At 38.8% G+C, this 21356-nt stretch overlaps 1 protein-coding gene across 1 annotated transcript; it reads right to left on the bottom strand.

Annotated features, from left to right (window-relative positions):
* Positions 1–1424: 1424 nt before the first annotated feature.
* Positions 1425–19590, bottom strand: LOC128507718 (titin-like). Its single transcript, XM_053478791.1, has 22 exons — positions 19533–19590; positions 16344–16694; positions 15389–15664; positions 15004–15279; positions 14017–14274; positions 13218–13478; positions 12843–13136; positions 12328–12639; positions 11964–12245; positions 11587–11862; positions 11127–11390; positions 10786–11046; positions 10065–10355; positions 8821–9096; positions 6554–6829; positions 5566–5823; positions 5235–5495; positions 4422–4715; positions 3540–3845; positions 3044–3166; positions 2928–2952; positions 1425–1548 (listed from the first exon to the last, which is right to left on the bottom strand). The coding sequence occupies exons 1-22, from the start codon at positions 19588–19590 to the stop codon at positions 1425–1427; spliced, it is 5403 nt and encodes a 1800-aa protein (XP_053334766.1).
* Between the last annotated feature and the right edge of the window lie 1766 nt (positions 19591–21356).

Here is a 21356-nt window from a genome sequence, read left to right as displayed (position 1 = left end):
ACTACTACTGTATTATTTTGTACAATATATCACAGATTCCATTACTACTGTATATACACTGAACAGCTATAAATTGTTTATGATTATAAATTTAATGATTATCATGATTATCAATTGAATTCCAGTTAACTGGTGACAGGATCGTGGGCACCCAAGCCTGCAGGGACCAAAGGGCATTTTGCCCAGTCTGATCCACAAGAAAGCCAAAGCAACAAAAAAAACCATCCTGTATCCCACAGCACTTAAAGGATCCTGGTACCAGTCACCATAGCACACCCTCAGAGACCCTGCGGAGGCATGCCCCAAGGAGCCAGAGATGCCTGGTGGCACAAGATGAACCCAAAAGCTACAGTTGGTTATAATCCGAACGTTGTAAATGTTATGGCTGATTACATTATTACAGCACAATTTAATCTATTGTTATATTAAAAGAAATAAGTGATGAACCAAAGCACACACAAGAGGGAAATATTTTTTATTAATAGCAAAGGCGTCATCTTAAAAAAAATACATTTAAAAAAAGAAATGTTTGTTTTACACCTTTTACTCCTTTTTAATTAGGTTTTTTGATAAGACTCATGGTTATTTTCAGAATTTTATACATCAACAAAAATGAAAATGCTCATAAAAATTCCTATGGTAACTAGTGATTTTAGACAGGGTATAGGCCTTTAAATAAAATATAGGAATTGTTTTCCCACTTACTGCCACTAATACAAATGCAAACAGCTGGAGCAAGTGATGTAGTACTCTAATTGAATGTTTGTAAATGGCAAATCACATCGACATTCTTTTAATAAAACCTCTGTTTAATGTGCAACAGATGGCACTGCTGACATTTCAAATGTTACTGCTACCCCTAAGTACTATATTTTCCTCCACAAATGAGGATGTTTTTGTCAACCATGACCAAAAATAACCCAATTTGTGGATGTGTAATGTGATGACTGTAGTGATGAATTCCTTTAAAGAGGAGCCGCATGGCTATTTTGGGATATTAGAGATTGTCCTGGAAAAGAGTTATAAAATTAAAATGACACGGTATGACATAAAGGGAGATCTTAAAGACTTCTTGTCATGAATACAAATGAGTTGTTAATCTGTAGGATATAATATACGAGGGGCATTCAAGTCAAAGCGGGCCTTGTGATGAAATTTCTCATGAATGACGGTGTAAAACCCATTGACATTTAAAGAAGACTTCAAGCAGATTACGGTGATGAGACTCTAGTGAAATGCTGGGGTAAGTATGTTAGTGTAACAGGAGAATAGAGAAATAAAGGTAGCTGATCAAAAGTCCCAGTTTTACTTGGACACCCCTCCCCTTGTAATAATAAAAACTAAGAAGAAAAGGAAGAGTACAGTGGCATACAGTGGACAAATGCGCAGTGTCAGTGATATGAAAAGTGAAGGTCAACACATGCCTATGTAAATTGGTTGTAATTTGGATTTGGGCAAGTTGTTTCTTCCTTGTGTCCCTCTCCCTCTGCACCTCCAACAATTTCATCCTCAGGGAAGTTAATATTTTCTCTTGACTGACTGTTCTCCCTATAAATAAAGCATAAGCACACATGTATCAATGCTACATTTGCAAAAAAATTTTTTTTACTAAAGGTACAGATGTACATACAAGCTAGTGTGTTGGAAGCAGTAAAATGGCAAAAAAAAGGGTAAGTATCTGAGCAAAGGGCCAAAATGTGATGGCTAGATGACTGGGTTAGAGCATCTTCCAATCAGCAGGTCTAGTAGGGTGTTCCTGGTAAGCAGAGGTCAATACTGTACATAACAAAGCAGCGTGATTTGCACCTAGGGCTTATTGAGACATGGGGAGCGTGGCTAATCCATCTGGTCTGATCCCACAGAGAAGCTAATGTAGCATTAATTACTGATGGTTTTGATAGAAAGGTGTCAGAACACAGAGCGCATCACAGCCTGCTGCATATGGTGCGGCGTAGTCACACACTTACCTTTGTATCCATGCTGATGCCGTGTCCACCACTGAAGGCAACTACAATACCTACTGTGCATGAGCACCAAAACTGGACCAGAAGGTGGAAAAAAGTGGCCTGGTCTGAAGAATTTTTTTTTTCTTTTACATAATGTGAATGGAACAGCTGCATTACGTACATGGGGAAGAGACTGCAATAGGATGCAGTATGGGCAGAAGTAAAACCAGTGGAGGCAGTATGATGCTCTGTTTTATTGTTATAGCTGATCTGTATTTTAGGGATGTAACCAAATATAAATACATTGTTTAGAATGAACTGGTAATAGATTAGGTGGCACGGTGGTGTAGTGGTTAGCATTGTCACCTGCAGGGTCTGGGTTCAATTTCGTGCTCCGGTTTCCTCCCACAGACATGCAGATTAGGCTAATTGGGGTTCCCAAATTGTCCATAGTGTGTGTGTGTGTATGTGTGTGCCCTGTCCAGGGTGTACCTGCCTTGTGCCCCAAGTCCCCTGGGCTATAGGCTCCATGCCCCCCACGATTCTAAATACAGGATAAAGTGGTATAGACGATGGGTGAGTAAGTGCTAATAGATTTTAAAAAAAAGAAAAAAGGATAGAATATGAATAGGAGACCTTTATTTGTTATTGTCTGTTTCTATTTTAAGAAATCATGCAGGAAAGTTCACAAGACATCTGGTTTAAAAAAAATAGAATTGATTTTTAGGAGATTTATACTTTCATGCAGACGCAGGCAGTCAGCCGCACACAGCAAAGACCATATTCATCATTAGTGTTCAGACATTCTTCCTTAGTAATTGCCTGGTGAAGGCCATAGTCATACAAATTAGGCTATTTGTTTTACCAAAAAAAAAAAAAAAAACTTCTTTTTTCAGATATGATCCTCTTGTACTGTACATGTTTTTACATACTGATGATGTATGTAATGTGTTGTAAAATAAATATATTAAGTACACTTACTTCCCAAATATCATGCTATGAAGACCTGTAGAAATATGATAAACATATGAATGAAGTCATATACACATCATTAATGCCTAAAAAATTAATATTAGAGATATATCTGTTACACTTACGAGGATGGCTGTGGCGATTCCGCAGAACAAAAATGAAGAACAGGACTGTAGGTAGCATTGCCAGAAGCATGCCTCCAATAGCTGCTCCGATAACGGCAGGATAAGCTTTAAATGGTGGGTTTGCTGGAAGACATACAGTAACAGCAGTGTGGGCAGCTTTGAATTTAGTTTTAGTATTTCAACAGTACACAAACTTTTTTTTCTCTTTTGTTAAAGAGTGGTTCTTGGTAAGTGTTGAACCATATTCAACTTCCACTCTCCAACAGACTGAGCACTTTAGAAGGAAAAGGGGCATTTTGGGATAAAGAAATGGTTAGCTGGCTTTTAGTATGAAAATAACAGGCAGATGTACTGAAAATTTCAAAAGGGAAAAAAGAAAATAGTTATCACAGTGGTAGTAGGTTCTGATGAAATGTGATAAATATCGTACAAGGTTGGTATATGGAAAAGAAGTCATTCTGAAATACTTCATATGCATACAGAAGTCATATCTCACCTGGGCTCTTGACATCTGATGGATGTCCAGTGGTTCGGTAATTGACAGCGGTCACACGGAATGCATATTTTCCACTAGGGTCTAGATTGGTGATCTGGTAACTACGTGTGCTTGGCTCTAGGTCTCCTACTACTTTCTGCCAAATAGGAACATCATCACTCTTTCCTACACTGAGCCTCTGACGCTCAATGAAGAACCCAGTGAATCCCTCACTCCTTTGGACCAACCACTCCACCAGGACATCTGTCCTCTGCTGACTGCTGTATGTGATCTTACTGATGGTCACGTTTGGAGGCATTGGATATCCTGAATCAAGAGATGCAATTGGGTTAGTCATTGACAGTCATTTTTGTTAGGTAGACAAATATTCTTAGGTAAGGTCTGGAAAACCCTTAAAGGTGTTTGTGTAATAGCTCAAGATGTAGTCTAGTAATAATCTAAAACTGAATGGAACAAATATAATTTTGTTGAAAGTGTCCATTAATTGTCAGGTTTCATACCAGTTTATTTGAATTCAGTCTTAGAAAAAAAGTTTTTCAAGGGTTATCCCTAGTTGAATCATAGAAAATCTGTCTCTAATAATTCATTTTTGAGTAACCATTTTATTCTTGTCAGGCTCTGAAACCTATTCTGCAAACACTGGGCTCAATACCCTAGATTAAATGGGGAGCCATATGAGGACACAATGCATTTGGACACATACGGTACTGATTCAGACAGGTTGAAAAATTGCCAATAACATGACCACGCTAGTAAAAATGAGATTCATACGGTATATAATGCTTCAGCTTCAGACAATCCACTGAAGTCAAAAGCAGATAGTTAGAATATTAAACAAGAGAAAGAAAAAAGCACTTATGGATTTTCTTTTATTTTACTCACTCTTCACCATGAGCAAAACAGGAATCTCTGCTCCTCCAACAGCATTAGTAGCAGAGCACCAGTACTGTCCACTGTCCACCTTGCTGTCTGTCTCCCTGACTGTCAGGTTATACCAGGCGGCAGCTTGCTGAAGGATGTATTTCTTGGGTGTCTCACCGACATTCTGCTTTATGTTATTGTACCAGGTGATCTCAGTGACTGCTGGATAATTCTTGCTCAGGATGCAGGACAGCTGGACATCATTGCCCTCGTATACTGAAACCACACTGCGCTGAGTCATCAACACTGGTGCCTCTGGACAACAGATTAACAACATAAAGATGACTGTTATCTAAATTCACAGTACATTATGGAAATCATTTTCTCTTCCCATACTGGTATTTCTTTTTTTTTTTCCAAACCCCTCCTTCTATTACCATTCAGGATGCTAAGTATATTAAGCCGTGTTTTAAAATTTCGCCTCCTAGGTAAAGTGAATTACACAGCAACCACTGTAGACATAAGTGCTTGTTGGCTGCTGATGGATGATAAATGATGGCATGACATTTGAATGCTTTGCCAATGTGGTTTGCTATAAAAGTAATCTGATATCTAGAGATTGTTTATGCTAGTCTTGCTAAGAAACAAATGCAGCATATTCACAGTTTTGGCACTGGTTCTCCATTTCCAGTCATGTCAAAGCATATTAAAACCCAGTTTCGCTTGCAAATGTTTATTTATTTTGTTTGTTTTTGTTTATTTAATAATTTTCTGATCAGTTTAAATCAAGACATTAACTGGAAACCTTTGACCCTTAATCAAACAATATCCTACCCAATGTTAACACACACTGCTTGCTATCTTTAGCCAGTGGATGTCTGGCATGACATATGAAGGCTTTTCCACTGTAGCTGGAGCTGGAACGCAGGACCAGGATGTTGGAGTTTTCCTCAGATGTTCCCTGCGTGTCTCCTGAACTGGACACCCACCACAGCTGAGCCAGAGGGACACCACCCTCCCAGGAGCAGGACAGCATCAGGTACTCGTTATTACGAGTCACATATGCAGAACACTTGGGTTCGCCATAAGGCAGCCCTGGGAAAATGCAATGGTCAGAGTGCACATACTGTACAACTCCCTTATGCATATGATTTACCATACTCACATGTTCTGGTGCTGCAGCTCTGGGGAGCATTTAGTGTGACATGTGTGCCATAGCAGGTGAATATGGAGTTGTTAGAAGTCTCAGACCCTGGTTGAACTCGAGTGATGTTAGTAGGCTCCTGTGTTTTGTCTCCGTTCACATTTGGACTCCATTTTAGACTCGGTGGGGGATATCCACCCACCCAGGAACAAACAAGAGCCAGGTCAGTGTAGTTATTTATTGGGAATATGGAACATGATGGAGCACCATCTGGTGGATCTGCAGGGAAAATGACCTCCGTGACACAAGATCTTGGACAATTAGTACTAATTCAGCTTCCAGGAGGAAAGCTGATGCTCCTTAATGTAAGCCCAAGAAGGTCAGATGAGATGTTTTGTTTCTAGGCAAAGCCATCACAAAGACACTAATATAAAGAGATGTGACAGCAAGGACATTAAGACATGATTAAGGTATTAAAACAAGTAAATGGTTATATAACATCATTTGAATTCAGTGATGACTAGTGATGATATTCAATTCAATTCAATTTTAGTTATATGGCGCTTTTAACAATGATCACTGTCACAAAGCAGCTTTACAGAATTAAAGAATTATGGCTATTAGATAGAAAGACTAAAATCTAATAGGGCTAGACAATAGCACTGTCCAGTGCTATAATAAGAATTATGTGCACATACTTAAAGGTAAATAAGCTAGTGCATCATATGTGTAAAGATCACTTTTGGTAACTTTTGTTAACAAAAATGCATAAATCCCCTTTACAATATATGGCCAATATACACAAGTGGAGAGGACTCAGCAGCCAACAGAATCCAGTTAATATTGGCTGTGTTCATTTTTGTTCCTCACAATGGAAACAATAAAATGTTGTGTTATTAGCAGGCAATGTGAAAAAATGGAGCAGTTACAGAAGGCAAAGCAGCTCAGGAGTCAAAATAGAATTTGTAGAAATACAGGAGACATGCATTAATAAAGTGTGAGCACTCACAGTAGACATCGAGAGTGATGGTTTTCTTAGAGCGCGTGTTGAGATTAGCATTCTGGGCCAGACAGGAGTAATAGCCTGCCTGCATACGGATGACCTTGGTGATAGTAAGTTGTGGTCCAGTGTAGACCTGGGAGTTGTTGTAGAACCAGATGTACTGGCTGGGAGGGTTGGAGGAGGCTTGACACACGAGGGAGATGTTTCCATTTTCCAGCGCTGTGTATCCATGATCTGATACTGAGTAGGCAGCAACATCTATCTGCGGTATGTCTGGACCAACTAGACACAGGATAGGCATGTCACTTAAATACACATACATTGAAATACCGCCTTTTTACATGATGTTAGATTGTAGAATTTGATCGGCTTTAGCTAGATAGGCAGAAATACAGACATACAGACTTTCTTTATCCAACAGTGCCTGGGTGTCCAAGGTCATGTATAGTCTACAACAGTTAACTTACCTTAGCAACCCATAGCACCAACATTCCTCTTGCCCTGCAGTGCATGCATGCATTTACCCCAAATAAGTCAAATTATACATGTCTTCCTTCAAATATAAGATCAAGATTGAAGAATGGCCTTACAGTACAACTGTGAATAAGATGGAAAAGTGAAATGCAAACACACTCTAATAATAAACCTTCACTTTTGCATTCTACAATATCTAAGCTAGGCATTTTGATGCATGGGTTTTGTTAACTAATTTTAAGCTTTATTTTCACACGTTTGCTTAGCCTTATAAGTTTATACAGGTATTAATTGCGGCGACATGGTGTTGTAGTGGTTATCACTGTCGCCTTGCACGTTCAGGGTCCGGGTTCGATTCCTGGCCAGGCTCAATTCCCGTCTCTGTGTGCATGGAGTTTGCATGTTCTCCCTGTGCTTGGTGGGTTTCCTCCAGTTTCCTCCCACAGTTCAAAGATATGCAGGTTAGACTAATTGGCGTTTTCAAATTGCCCGTGGTGTGTGTGGAAATGGAAAATAAAAGTAGAGAGCAGCACAAAGAGTTGTATAACACGAACAGGCAACTCGAATTCTGGAAAAGTTGGAGCGTTTTTAAAATTTGAATAAAATGAAAACTGAAAAACTTTCAAATCACATGAGGCAATATTTTATTCACAATAAAAAATTGAGAACAGAACTGTTTTAACAGAGAAATCTGACACTTATATTCACTTAATGAGCTAATTTCAAACTAATTTATAACCTTAATGCCTGTTTCAAACTGTTTAAAAAATAAAAGGAGATGCTACACCATGGTAAACCTGTCCTCATCCAAATTGTTTTGAGACCTGAAGCAGACATCAAATTTAAAATGAGCTCATTTTGTGCATAAAAGTGTAAAATTTCTCACTTTATACATTTATGTTCTCTATGTTCTATTGTGAATAAAATATTGTCTTATGTGATTTGAAAGTTTTTTAGTTTTCATTCTGTTAAATTTAAAAAAAATTGCCAACTTTTCTGGTTTCAGGTTGTGTACAGTTTCCCCTTATGACAAATGTAGGTACCTGAAGTCAGTTTTTATTGTATGATGTTACTAACAAGGAAGGGATGTTTAAAGACTGCAGTTCATTTAAATGGAAGTCATCTAGACATAAGATGTCAAACATATGGTCGATGTGTAGGGACTGGCCCGACAAAGGATCTAATTTAGCACACCAATTGAAAAAGTCTTGAGGATAGAAAGAACTGATTTGGAAAAAGTGCTCTTTATTTCCACTAGGGGGAAAACAGTGCAATGCCGTGTGATTACTCCGCTACTGACAAAATGTGCTAATGATCTGATTCTTAATTAGCATGAAAAACAAAAAAATCACTCTGAGACCCCCCCCCGTCATATGAAGTATTGCAGGCTGTTTTGACTTTGTAGTGGGTGAACACTTATACAAGGCCACAAACATATTCACTGCATTGTGATGTGAATGTATGTGCCATCTGTTTTTGCATTTAGAATGTCCCTTTCAGATAAATGCAGATAAATGAACACATTCATCAGGAGTGTTGATGTGTTATTGGTCTACTAAACTGAATTTTTTGGTTTGATATCAAGCTGAGTGTGATCTGGCTTGTTACCTAAAAATTTGACACCCATGTTCTAGACACTTGGATGGATGATCATCGACAGTATTAGAAAACACATCCAGCGGGAATTTGCCTGGTTACCAGATGCTTGAACTTGGATTATTACCATGTGAGTGCTTAAATGGACATTAAATCTAGTGTGGGAAGCAAGGCTTGTTACAAGTAGGACATCTCTAACTCACATAAGACATTTAACCAGATCCGGTCACTGCCCTGTTGATTGACCTCATTCTTGGCCAGGCATCTGAACCAGCCAGTGTGGTTACGGGACACCCGGGTCACACTGACCGCACTGCTGTTTCCCTTGGCCAGTGTTGTGATCAGCCCAGTCTGGCTCTCCTGCTCCCATGTGTAGTTAATAGGTTCTGTGCCCTTTTCCACAATACAGTGCATCAAAATTGATGTGCCTTCCACTGGGGAAGAGTCACTCAGCATCATGGTGGGTTTGGAAACTGGCACTGCAAGACACAAAGATCTTTGTTGAAAAATGTATTTCCATAAGCAGACCTATTCATAGACCTGTCTTTAGTTCTTTAGGCTTTTCAATATTTGCAGGAATTCTCATAGTATACTATAAATTCTAATACGTAGGTGTGTCAATGTTTTATGTGTTTTATCAGAAATGCTTTAACCTTTTTAAGAGATTATGTACGAACTCTGATATTTATTCATATTTAGAAACCCATTTTCTCATTCCGCTTTGGATCATACTAGATCAAGTGCTTATTGCAGAAACACTGGGCTCAAGATAGACATGCTCCCTCAATGGGACACTAACAGGGCTTTACACATTTATACTCAGGGGAAATATAAAGTAGACAGTTCATCTACCAGCATATTGTTGGCAGAAAGAAAAAACTTAGAGGAATCCCCCATGGACACAAGAACATGCATAGCTCCACACTTACTGTACAGTAGCTGGAGTTTAGTATGGAACCACGAACCTGGGACGACATGGGATTGCAACACAGAATAACTGAAATATGTAAGTACATGTCATCTAGTACCCAAAATGATTCCTGCATCAACATATTAAAATTGAGGGCAGACTTTTTCACTTAAATATGTAAGTTGTAAAAATAAATGAATATTGGTAAAAATGGCTATGTTTATGTTAAACATACTAAATAGAATTAAGTTAATTTAAATTAATTCAATCACTGTTATGAGTGTACAGTATTCTTGAACCTAATCCAGGCTATTAAACTTTTAAGTGTGTGTGTGTGTTTGTACGGTGCCCTGCAAAGGATTAGTGTCCCATTCAGAATGGATTCCCACCTATGCCCAGAGTTCCCAGAATAGGCTTTGAAATCGCTGCAGCCGTGACCAGATAAAACATTTAGTGATGATGAATAAAGGAATATATTTCATCAAAGTCATGGATCCCATGTCTCTGCAATTATATGTTAAACTGTGGATAACTCACTTATTACCAGCAGCATAATTGAGATCTCTGCCATTCCAACAGCATTGGTAGCAGAACACCAGTACTGTCCACTGTCCACCATGCCATCTGTCTGTCGCACAGTCAAAGCCCCTCCGGCAGCTTGCTGAATGATATATTTCCTCCCATTGTCCAAAACCTTTTGCTTTATATTGTTGTACCAGGTGATCTCTGTGACCATGGGATAGTTTTTACTGAGTGTGCAAGTCAGTAGAGCATCGGTTCCTTCAAAGACTGAAACCACACTGCGCTGAGTCATCAAGACTGGTGACTCTGGAAGAGAGATGTGTATGAAAGAGCTCTAGTTGAATAATGAACAAACGGAAAAATTATTTATTAGAAACCTCAGTGTGAATTTGATGATATTGTGTTTCACATCAAAGATATACCGACTGATAGATAAATTCAATCTAATGCTGACTCTTGAATAATTTGAGACATAAACATATCTCAAAACGTCTACTACAGTATACTGTTTTCTGCCTTCCACTGTGCAAGGAATAAAGGGATAAGACACCAAGGGCTTATTAAATTTAACAATGCTTAAAGGAGACATTAATTTATGTTGAAAATTAATCAACAACTGCTGACCAATCAAATTCAAGAATCCATTACAAAACTTCAGTATACATGTAGGTATAATGTATAAATTACTAACAAATTTTTTGCTTATTTTAAACACAGTGGTAGAAAAAGGTCTTACCCAATTTTACACTGCATTGCTTGGTTTCTTTAGCCAGTGGATGTTTGGCATGACAAACAAATATTTTTCCACTGTAGTTTGCATTGGAGCGCAAGACCAAGGTGCTGGTATCTAACTCAGATAAGCCCATAATGTCTCCTAAACGAGGCACCCACCACAGCAAAGCCTGAGGAAAGCCACCCTCCCAGGAGCAGGAAAGCATCAGGTACTCATTGTTATGACTGGAATTTGCAGAACACCTGGGTTCTCCATAGGGCAACCCTAAGAACAACATAATAACTTGGTTTTACCATTTGAATAATCTCATGACTCATATTACCTCATATAGACCCTAAACTTACATGTCCTTGTGCTGCAGCTTTGGGTAGTGTTTAGGGCAGCATGTGAGCCATAGCAGGTAAATTCCGAATTATTAGCTGTATCAGACCCTGGCTGGATCCGAGTGATATTACTGGTAATTTCTTTCTTGTCGCCAGTCACATTAACATATGGACTCCAGTTTAGTGTAGCTGGAGGATAACCTCCATCCCAGGAACAAAACAGAGCCAAATCAGTGTAGTTATTGGTTGGGAACATGGTACAAGATGGAAAGCCATTTGGTGGATCTGAATGAACCAAATATGGGAAACATCCATTATGAGTAAGCTTGCAAAAATGCACAGACAAGTATCACAAAACATTAAGATATGACATACAGTATACCCAGACGCATATTTGCATTCTGGGCAACTCTAATAGAAAGTCTATTAGTCTATCAAACCAAAAGCATAGGTAGTAATATATAGGTGGTATAGCACATACAATAAACAGTGAGTGTAACAGTTTTCCTGGAGAAAGTGTTCAGGTAAGTGTTCTGAGCAAGACAGGTGTAGTTTCCTGAGTGTATTCTGTTGATCTTGGTGATAGTAAGTTGTGGTCCAGTGAAGACCTGGGAGTTGTTGTAGAACCAGACATACTGACTGGCGGGATTAGAGGAGGCTTGGCAAATAAGGGAAACATTTCCTCTCTCAAGGGCTGAGAATCCCATCTCTGTGACAGAGTAGCCAATGACTTGTATCTCAGGCAGGTCGGGACCATCTAAATCAAATCATATAGTATTATAGTATTTTAATGTATACATAATCAGCAATATTTGAAATGACTTGTGTTTAACTGTGTTGAAAAAAAATTATACTCACATATGACATTCAACCAGATTCCATCGCTGCGCTGCTGATTGACCTCATTCCTGGCCAGGCACCTGAACCAGCCAGTGTGATTACGGGTCACTCGGGTAATGTTAATGAGGCTGCTGTTGCTCTCAGCTAATATAGGGACAAAGCCACTGCGGCTCTCCTTTTCCCAAAAGTAATAAATAGGATCTGTACCATTGTCCAGCCCACAGCGTATCCACACTGATGCACCTTCCAAAGGTGACGAGTCACTCAGCAAGATGAATGGTTTAGAAACTGGAACTGACACTGTAATATAGAAAAATGCTGCTTGATGTAGTAACTGATAATCAATCTTTTTTTTTTTTTTACTTCCTATATCAATTCTCACCTGGGCTTGTAACCTCTGCGGGATTTCCAACGGTTCGGTAATTTACAGCTGTTACACGAAATGCATATATGCTGTTTGGATCTAGATTGGTGATCTGGTATCTGCGGATGCTGGGATCTAGATTTTCTGCCACTTTTTGCCAGGGAGGGGTAATCTCACTCCTCCCTACAGGGACAAGGAGCCTCTGATACTCGATGAAAAACCCTGTAAGGTTGGCATCTGTCTGTATAAGCCATTCCATATCAACACCTGTTCTTTGCCGCCCACTGTATATGAGCTTACTGATTGTTATGTTTGGAGGCAATGGGTAACCTAAATAATTATAAAATTAGTAATTAGTTATGAACTTGTTTTATAGTTAAAATGAAAAACAGATCAGGAACATCTGAAGCACAAAAGATTCACACCACTATAGACATGCAGAAGTAATTCACAAGATCACTAAAAGTCACGCTGGTGGAAAGTTATATCAGCCCACGATTAAACCATCCAATGCAATTTTGCAAACCACTTACTCATCACCAGAAGTGAAATGGGGATCTCTGCTACTCCAACAGCATTAGACGCTGAACACCAGTACTTTCCACTGTCCATCCTGCTGTCTGTTTCCTTCACTGTCAGGTTGAACCAGGTACCATCTTGCTGCAGGACATACTTCCTGGGTGCTTCACTAACATTCTGCTTTGAATTGTTATACCAAGTGATCTCTGTGACTGGTGGGTTGTTTTTGCGCAGAATACAGGTGAGCTGAACATCATTACCCTCGTACACTGTCACCACACTGCCCTGAGTCATTAAAACTGCCGTCTCTAAATGAAAGAAATATATTTCAAAACAGATCAGGTGTAAACCACAATGTCAATTAAATATTCATTTTGAGCAGATCCTACCCAATTTGATCACACATTGCTTGCTTTCTCTAATCAGTGGATGTTTGGCATGACACACAAAGGTTTTGCCATTGTAGATAGCACTTGAATTAAGGACCATGATGTTTTTGGCTTCCTTAGATGTACCCTGCATCTCTCCAGAACTGGATGCCCACCATAGCAGAGCCTGAGGCAATCCACCCTCCCATGAACACGACAACATCAAGTATGCATTACTACGATTAGAATTTGCAGAACACTGTGGCTCTCCATATGGCAGCCCTAAGAAACAGCAGACACAGTTTGAAAGTTGGTAAAGGTCCTTTTCAGTCAGTCTGGAAATATGATTACCATTACATTGATGGCTCTCGGTATACGGTAATCAAGCTAGTTACAGCAAATAAGTTACAGTCATTTTACTTTAACATTTACAGTACAGAATTTAGCACGCTCTATTGTCCTGAGTAAACAAGTGCTTCATTATCTCAGAAACATGTCCTCACTTTAATTTAGGAGAACGGGATAAGAATGCCTTTAAGCAAAAACACTGTTAGGAGTAGTATACAACAGCATGTAATAAAAGAACATGTTAAGGGATTTTTTTAAATGAAGTAAATCAGTGATCAAGTGCATGTTGGGGAGGTCGGTGTTTACTGTATTGTTCATTTGAAGACAGTCAGACAGTGGCTGTTCAGACCGCCAGGGGAAGTTCATTCTAGCGCCTAGGTGCTAATACTAAGAAGTTCAATTCAATTCAGAAGCTAAGATTTTTTTTTATAATTTAAGCAAATAAGCAGAATCGTGTGTAACCCATACTCACACGTCCTGGTGCTGCAGGTCTGAGTAAAGTTGAGTGCCACATGTGAGCCATAGCAGGTGAATACAGAGTTGTTAGCAGTATCCAGACCTGGCTGAATCTGAATAACATTGGTGACACCCTGTTCATTCTCACCAATCACATATGGACTCCATTTGACAGCAGCTGGTGGATAACCTCCTTTCCATGAGCAGAACAGGGCCACGTCAGTGTAGTTGTGTACTGGGAAGATGGAACAAGTTGGTGCACCATCTGGAGGGTCTGGTAGAAGAAGACAACTGCAGTTAACAGTGCGGTGAAATATTTAGCAAATATGATTTGTATGTGAATAGACAGGATGGGGGAAAAGTAACAAGGCATAAAAAATTGGTAAACAAATAAAATAAATAAGACCATATTTCCAAACTGAACATGTATTTTATTATAAGAAAAATTAAAGCAAATCTTTAAATTTCACATAGTCAGCCGTGGCGTTAACCAATTTCCTCAAATGGCCTGGGATGGAAAGCACAGTCTTTTTTATTGTCTTTGGGTGTAATGTTGCATTACTTCCTTTAACTGTACTGTGCCTAATTAATTTTCACCCACTCTGAATACTGTACAGTATGTAAAGCTGTTGGTCATACTGTAAGACATATCACTTTATAATCTATAAGTATAGATCTATCTTTATAATCTATCTTTACCATGATGTAAACTTCCACAAGCCTAGTTTATTACTAGTACTAGTTTCTTAAGAATACTCTATTTGGAACTATCTCTGATTTCACAGAAGAAGCAAACTACAGTAAACTGCTTTATGGTGCAAAATGTAATCCTTTTCCAACAACTATACTTTTGTGAATATTTGTTTAGGCATGAATGTAATGTAATACATGAACTTAAGATACTCCATGTTACTGAGTAATTGCTTGTAATAAAAAAAAAAAACACTTCACTAAAAAGGAAATTGACATCTTTTTGGATATTAAAGCGTATAGTAGAACTTACAGTAGACAGTTAGAGTGATGTTTTTTTGGGAAAAAGTTTTAAGGTAGGTGTTCTGAGCCAAGCAGGCATAGCAGCCTGTGTCTGCACGTAGGATGTTGGTGATGGTAAGCTGCGGTCCAGAGTAGATCTCTGAGTTATTGTAAAACCAGATATATCGGCTGGGAGGGTTAGAGGAGGCTTGACATGTGAGGGAGATGTTTCTTTTTTCCAGAACTGAATATCCTTGAGATGTTACTGAATATGCTGTAGCATCAATCTGTGGAAGGTCAGGTCCAACTAGATACATAAAAGTAGTGGATAAAAATACAAAAAATTGGTTGGCTAAATCTAATATGACCAAAATATATTACATTTTGTATCGGATAACAAGGACACAAACACTCACATAAGACATCTAACCATAGCCGGTCACTTTGCTGCTGGTTGACCTCATTCCTAGCCAGACACCAGAACCAACCTGTGTGGTTACGAGTCAACAAAGTCATGTTAATCAGACCGCTGTTGCTCTTAGCCAATATGCTGATCTGTCCACTGAGGTTCTCCTGTTCCCAGATATAGTGTATGGGTTCTGTTCCATTCTCCAGACTGCAGTGCATCCAAAATGACAAACCCTCAACTGCTGAGGAGGCCCTTTGCTGAATGTATGGTTTGGAGACTGGCACTGAAGGTGAAAAGTCATTGGAGAAAACAACAATGCTGTAAGTGGTATTAAAGCTAAGAAGGATTATTCATTGAAACATTATATGTTTTTAACCTATAATTAATAATGCTATAGCACTAAGATAACTTTCAAGTTTTTATTTTACTATTACCTTTACCATTTACATTTATCCAGCCTGAAAATCTTATAAAAGTTATATGGTGAAGTCTAGTAAATTGGGCCATCAGCTAAAATGGCCCACATAAATTTGATGCAACCTATTTGAATTTCCCTGGCCAGCTGCTGCAAAAAATTTATGTCACCATACCAGTATTGGCAATTTATTTGACTTATCGTTCGAAGCTTGTTAAAGTAGTAATGGCATTGTTTTTTTTCTTCTGAGACTGGTAAGGAAAACTACATGCCAAAAACCTGCCAAATTAATTGATTTCACTTTATCAAGTCTAAGCAAGTGTAATGATTGGTTATGATTGGACATAGGGAAAATTCTCCTAATATTTAAACTACAATTTGTAAATTATTTACCGCAAAGATTAGATACTTCTGCATGCTATCTATTCTGTAACCTAAAAATGCTTAACATGTCTCAATACAGTTGTGTCAACGTTGTTGATTATGTTGTTTCATATTTTCACACAAAATTATAATATGCTGCTGATAAAACTAGAACAGTACTAACCTAGAACCCACAGATATATGTAGTAGTAGTAAAGCGTCACTCCTTCAGCAGTGTCATACAGAGCCTGGCAAGTGTATAAACCCTCTGCTGCTATAGGAAGCTTCTCTATGTACAGTGAGGCATTGTTAGTGATGTTCAGGTCACCCAAATCCTGGGCCAGTTGCTGCAGCTTCGGACCCTTTCCAAGATTATAAACAACAGCTCGAATCGTCTCAGTGCCTGGTTTGGTAAAACTCCAGATGTAGACATCAGGCAGGCTGAGGCCACATTTCAAGGTTACTTCATGTTCCACCACTCCACTGATTCTGTCTTCTTTGTACACTACTTGCCCAGGGTCTGTGATCTCCAAGCCTGTGGATCAAGGAAATGCTTACAAAGATATACATGCATACATACTGTACATACACACACATATAAGTGTCTATACAGTAAATGTATCTATCGTACTGTATTGTCATGGTCGACATCTTCTTTGTCTTTCGCCTTATCCCTTTCAGGGGTTGCCACAGCAAATCATCTGCCTCCACCTAACCCTATCCCTATCTGCTTTCTCTTCTCTTACCCCAACTAACTAACATGTCCTCTCTCACCGCATCCATAAATGTCCTCTTTGGTCTTCCTTTAGACCTCCTGTCTGGCAGTTCCAACCTCAGCATCCTTCCACCAATATGCTCACAATCTCTCCTCTGCACATGTCCAAACCACCTCAATCTGGCCTCTCTGACTTTATCTCCAAAACATCTAACATGGGTTGTCCCTCTGATGAACTCATTCTTTATCCTATCTACCCATGTCACTCCCAAAGAGAATCTCAACATCTTTATCTCTGCTACCTCCAACTCTGCCTCCTGTCTTTTCTTCAGTGCCACTGTCTACCACTGTCTTGACCACCTTTCTTTTCACTCTCGCTGATGCTCTTCTGTCACATAACACACCTGACACTTTTCTCCACCCATTCCAACCAGCCTCTTCACCTCCTTTCCACACTCTCTGTTGCTCTGGACCGTTGACCCTAAGTACTGAGGTGACCTCTTTACCTCTGCTTCCTGTAGCCTTACAATTTCACTTAAATTCCTCTCATTCACACATGTATTCTGTCTTGCTTCTGCTAACATCCATTCCTCTGCTTTCCAGAGCGGACCTCCATCTTTCTAGATTTTCCTCCACCTGTTCCCTGCTCTCGCTACAAAGCACAATGTCATCTGCAAACATCATTGTCCATGGAGACTCCTGTCTAACCTCATCTGTCATCCTGTCCATTACCATAGCAAACAAAAAGGGGCTTAGAGCCGATCCTTGATGCCGACCCACCTCCTGCATGAACTCTTCTGTCACACCTACAGCACATCTCACCACTGTCTTACAGCTCTCATACAGTACATGGCCTGCACCACTCTAACATACTTCTCTGCCACTTCAGACTTCCTCATACAATACCACATCTCCTCTCTCGGCACCCTGTCATACGCTTTCTCTAAATCTACAAAGACACAATGCAACTCCCTGTTACCTTCTCTGTACTTCTTTATCATCTTCTTTATCCTCAAATCAAATACTGCATTCATTGTACTCCTTCCAGGCATGAAACCATATTCCTGCTCACAAATGCTCACCTCTGCCCTTAACCTAGCTTCCACATGTCATGGTCAACATGCAGATAAGTAATGAATATGATTTGAGGATGTGTTTATGCCCTGGAGAGATAAACAGTGTGGTTTCCCTATTATAAGAGGTAAAAAGAAATTGGACAAACTTACATAATCATAAACTAATTTGTCATTTTTAGTTCTTGGTTGCAAGTTAAGGGCTTTTCCAAAATTCTTTAAAAAATTTCAAAGCTTAGTGGATTAACACTTTGCTCTAATAATATTCTGTGCCCTATTTGCATTGATAAACTGTTACTGTCAGCTGCTTCACATTCTCTGCCCCTCATACTCAGAATTTTTTAACATCAGCCATAATTAGTTTCATAATATCTTGTTATATAAAATTTCTTAATTACTGAACCAGTCTCTTGACCTATGAGGCACACGTATTTGCTATGGCTCTCGATAAAAAAGTGTCCTTGTATCCAGCTCTTTTGAAATTACCTCTTCTCACTCGTAAAATTGCGCCTTTTGTCTGTAGCCCTGACCAGCAATCCTTCAATGAATTAATATGCACATTAAGTCAGAGGGAAAAGGCTATAAGGGAATATAGCTCATGTTGGTATCACAGACCGCTCCCAGCAGTTAAAGAAAAGACTGCGGTGTGTTGGCTGGCGAGCCAATTGTCACACATTTGCCATTTGTCCTCTGGGCTGGATTTCTATACAGCCCTGGATTGCAGGATACAGCAGACTAGGGGAGTAACAAATTAATTCTTATGTCTTAAATTTGAACTTTACTTGCAATAATTCAATTATTATTTTTATTCAGCAGCATTTTTAACAACAAATAATACACAACAGACTACAACATCAATAGTGTTTCGCACTCTCTAATCATGTGTTTGAAATCAAATGTCTTTGGTCTAACCTTCGATCTACTGAGAAAAAATTTTTTATGTTTTTCCTGTGCAGACTTTTACAAGTGCAGGCTCTTTAAACAGGAAGTTTGTATCATGATAACTACAGTAGCTATTACTATTCAGTTAGTTTGTATCTTCAAAGCTACTATGATGCTAGCTAACCTTTAGGAGATTAGGCATGAAGTTGCTAATTAGCCCTAGCTAATGGCTTTCCACACTTTTTGTCTCCTAGGTAATGGTACACTAATTTACTATCAGAGACTAAAAGCAGTGTACTGTATGGTATAAGACAGGAGTCATTTTTTTGCTAAAACCTTTTTTCTACTTTTAGTTTTAAACTTTAAGTAAATTACACAGATTACATTTTTCTATTGGGGTCTAAACCTCTGTTTTAGATTACACAAAAGTTTCTGAATTAATATTTTGAAACCTAGTACATTCTAGAATCTTCCTGAGATGATGCCTAATTAGCCCATTATTAAGAACAACTAATTATATGTAATAGTTGACTCTGGGTGTTAAATGACAGAAATTCGAAATCAGCAGAACTCCACATGTGCATAGATAATTTTTTCTTTTACTAAATATTTGCATAATACACAGTTTTTTTATGTGACCTCTGGAAAAAGAAGAATGCAAGGTGAAGCTTTCAGTAAACCAGACCCCTTTGCGGCCTCTTACCTTGCAGAAGAGGAAGTATAAAAATAGGTAGAGAGAAATGAGACAGTCCCTGTATCATGGTGACATGACTCTTATATCTTCAGTGCCGGAAATTCAACTTGGAAACTCGAAATAATGTCCAAACAGTGCATCCGTCAGTCTAGACAGGCTGGGTGAAGCTGACTATGAGCCAAGCTAGACTTCATGAGCTGAAATAGTGTAAATTATTTACTGATCCTCATTTCTGGCTACGGAATACAGCCAGGGTTTAGGATGACATGAGGATGCCTTATCTATTATTGAAGACAGAGGCATGGATGGTCATGCTTACATTCCTTCATATACTGTACAGCATGAATACACTGGTCCAACAAACCCTCGGTATTGTTCTAAATTGTACTTTTCCTTACCCTAAAAGGAAGTGTACACAAAATATTGTACCACTGTTCATGGTATCATCACAAGAGTTTTCATTTCCCAATATTATTAAATCATTTCAAATGTACTTTAAGTAAACTCTTTAATGCATAATATGTGTGTACCAAATCTTTGCATGGGTATTTACAGTGCTTCATGTGTCATATATGGAAAAGAGAAGGATTAGAATACAGAATTATAAAAGTATTGCTTTGTCCTGGTTAGCACTTTTATGGTGGAGTCCTGCCTTCAGATCTATGTGTATGGAGTTTGTATGTTTTCCCTATGCTGGATGGGGTTCCTCCAGGTGCTCTGGTTTCATCCCACACTCTAAAGACATGTGGATAAGACTGATTGGTGTTCCCAAACTGCCTGTAGTGTGTGAGTGAGTGTGTAAATGTGTGCATGCTTGTGTCCTGCGATAAACTAGGGTGTATCCTACCTTGTGCCCCCAGTCAGCTGGTACACCCTACAGGTCTCCCATGGCTCTATACAGGATAAATGGTGCAGAGAATGAGAGTGTGTGAGTGAGTGCTTTGGTCTTAATTTGAATATACAGTGTTGATTACTATTATTGGCACCCCTGGTCAAGATGTGTTCTTAGACTTCTAATAAATCCCAAAACCAAAAATCCAACCTTTTTATTCAGTTGGAAAAAATCCCACATCAAGACGTTTATTATTATTTTTTTTTACATGAAATCATGTGTGCCACAATTATTGGAACCCCTTATGTTAATTCTTTGTACAACTCCAAGACAGCAATTAATCTCCTTCTATAACATTTCACAGATCTTTGACCTTTCCTATTTGCACAATCTTTCTACAGTAGATCTTCCAGAGTCCTGGGTTCTCTTCTATGCATTCTTTATCTCACGCCACAGGTTTTCAGTTGGGTTGAGGTCTGGGGACTGAGATGGCCATGAAAGGAGCTTGATTTTGTGTCTGCTGAACAATTTTTGTGTAGATTTCGCCACATGTTTTGGATCATTATCCTTCTGATTATTTTCAACATCAAAGTACAACGGTTGTTACAGTCTCTTGCATAAATACACTGTAGTCACGACAAGTCTTTTGTTGTGTTCTGTAGCTTACGGTAGATTACAGTCAAAAGCTTGTGTTCTCCGCACTTCCATATCTTGGACAACAACTGAACAACTAATGTGCGTGATAGACATGCAGCTACACAACTCTGGGATGATGTCACAGAACAACTTATGAAATGTTGTCACAGTACAACTTACGAGTATAATACTAAATGCTAAACTAATAAACTCAATAGACTTAATGTATAATGCTTAATTAACAGACTTAATGCTTAACTAACAAATTGAAATTAAATAAACACAACAACAAATCACAAGAATGAAATATGGCCCTTACACTCATCTTTTGCTTTACGCCAGACCCAGACAGTGTTTGTTGCTAA

This window comes from Clarias gariepinus, chromosome 19 (assembly GCF_024256425.1).
Source record: "Clarias gariepinus isolate MV-2021 ecotype Netherlands chromosome 19, CGAR_prim_01v2, whole genome shotgun sequence".
Lineage (NCBI taxonomy): Eukaryota > Metazoa > Chordata > Actinopteri > Siluriformes > Clariidae > Clarias > Clarias gariepinus.
This window is presented reverse-complemented; position numbering and strand designations above follow the sequence as displayed.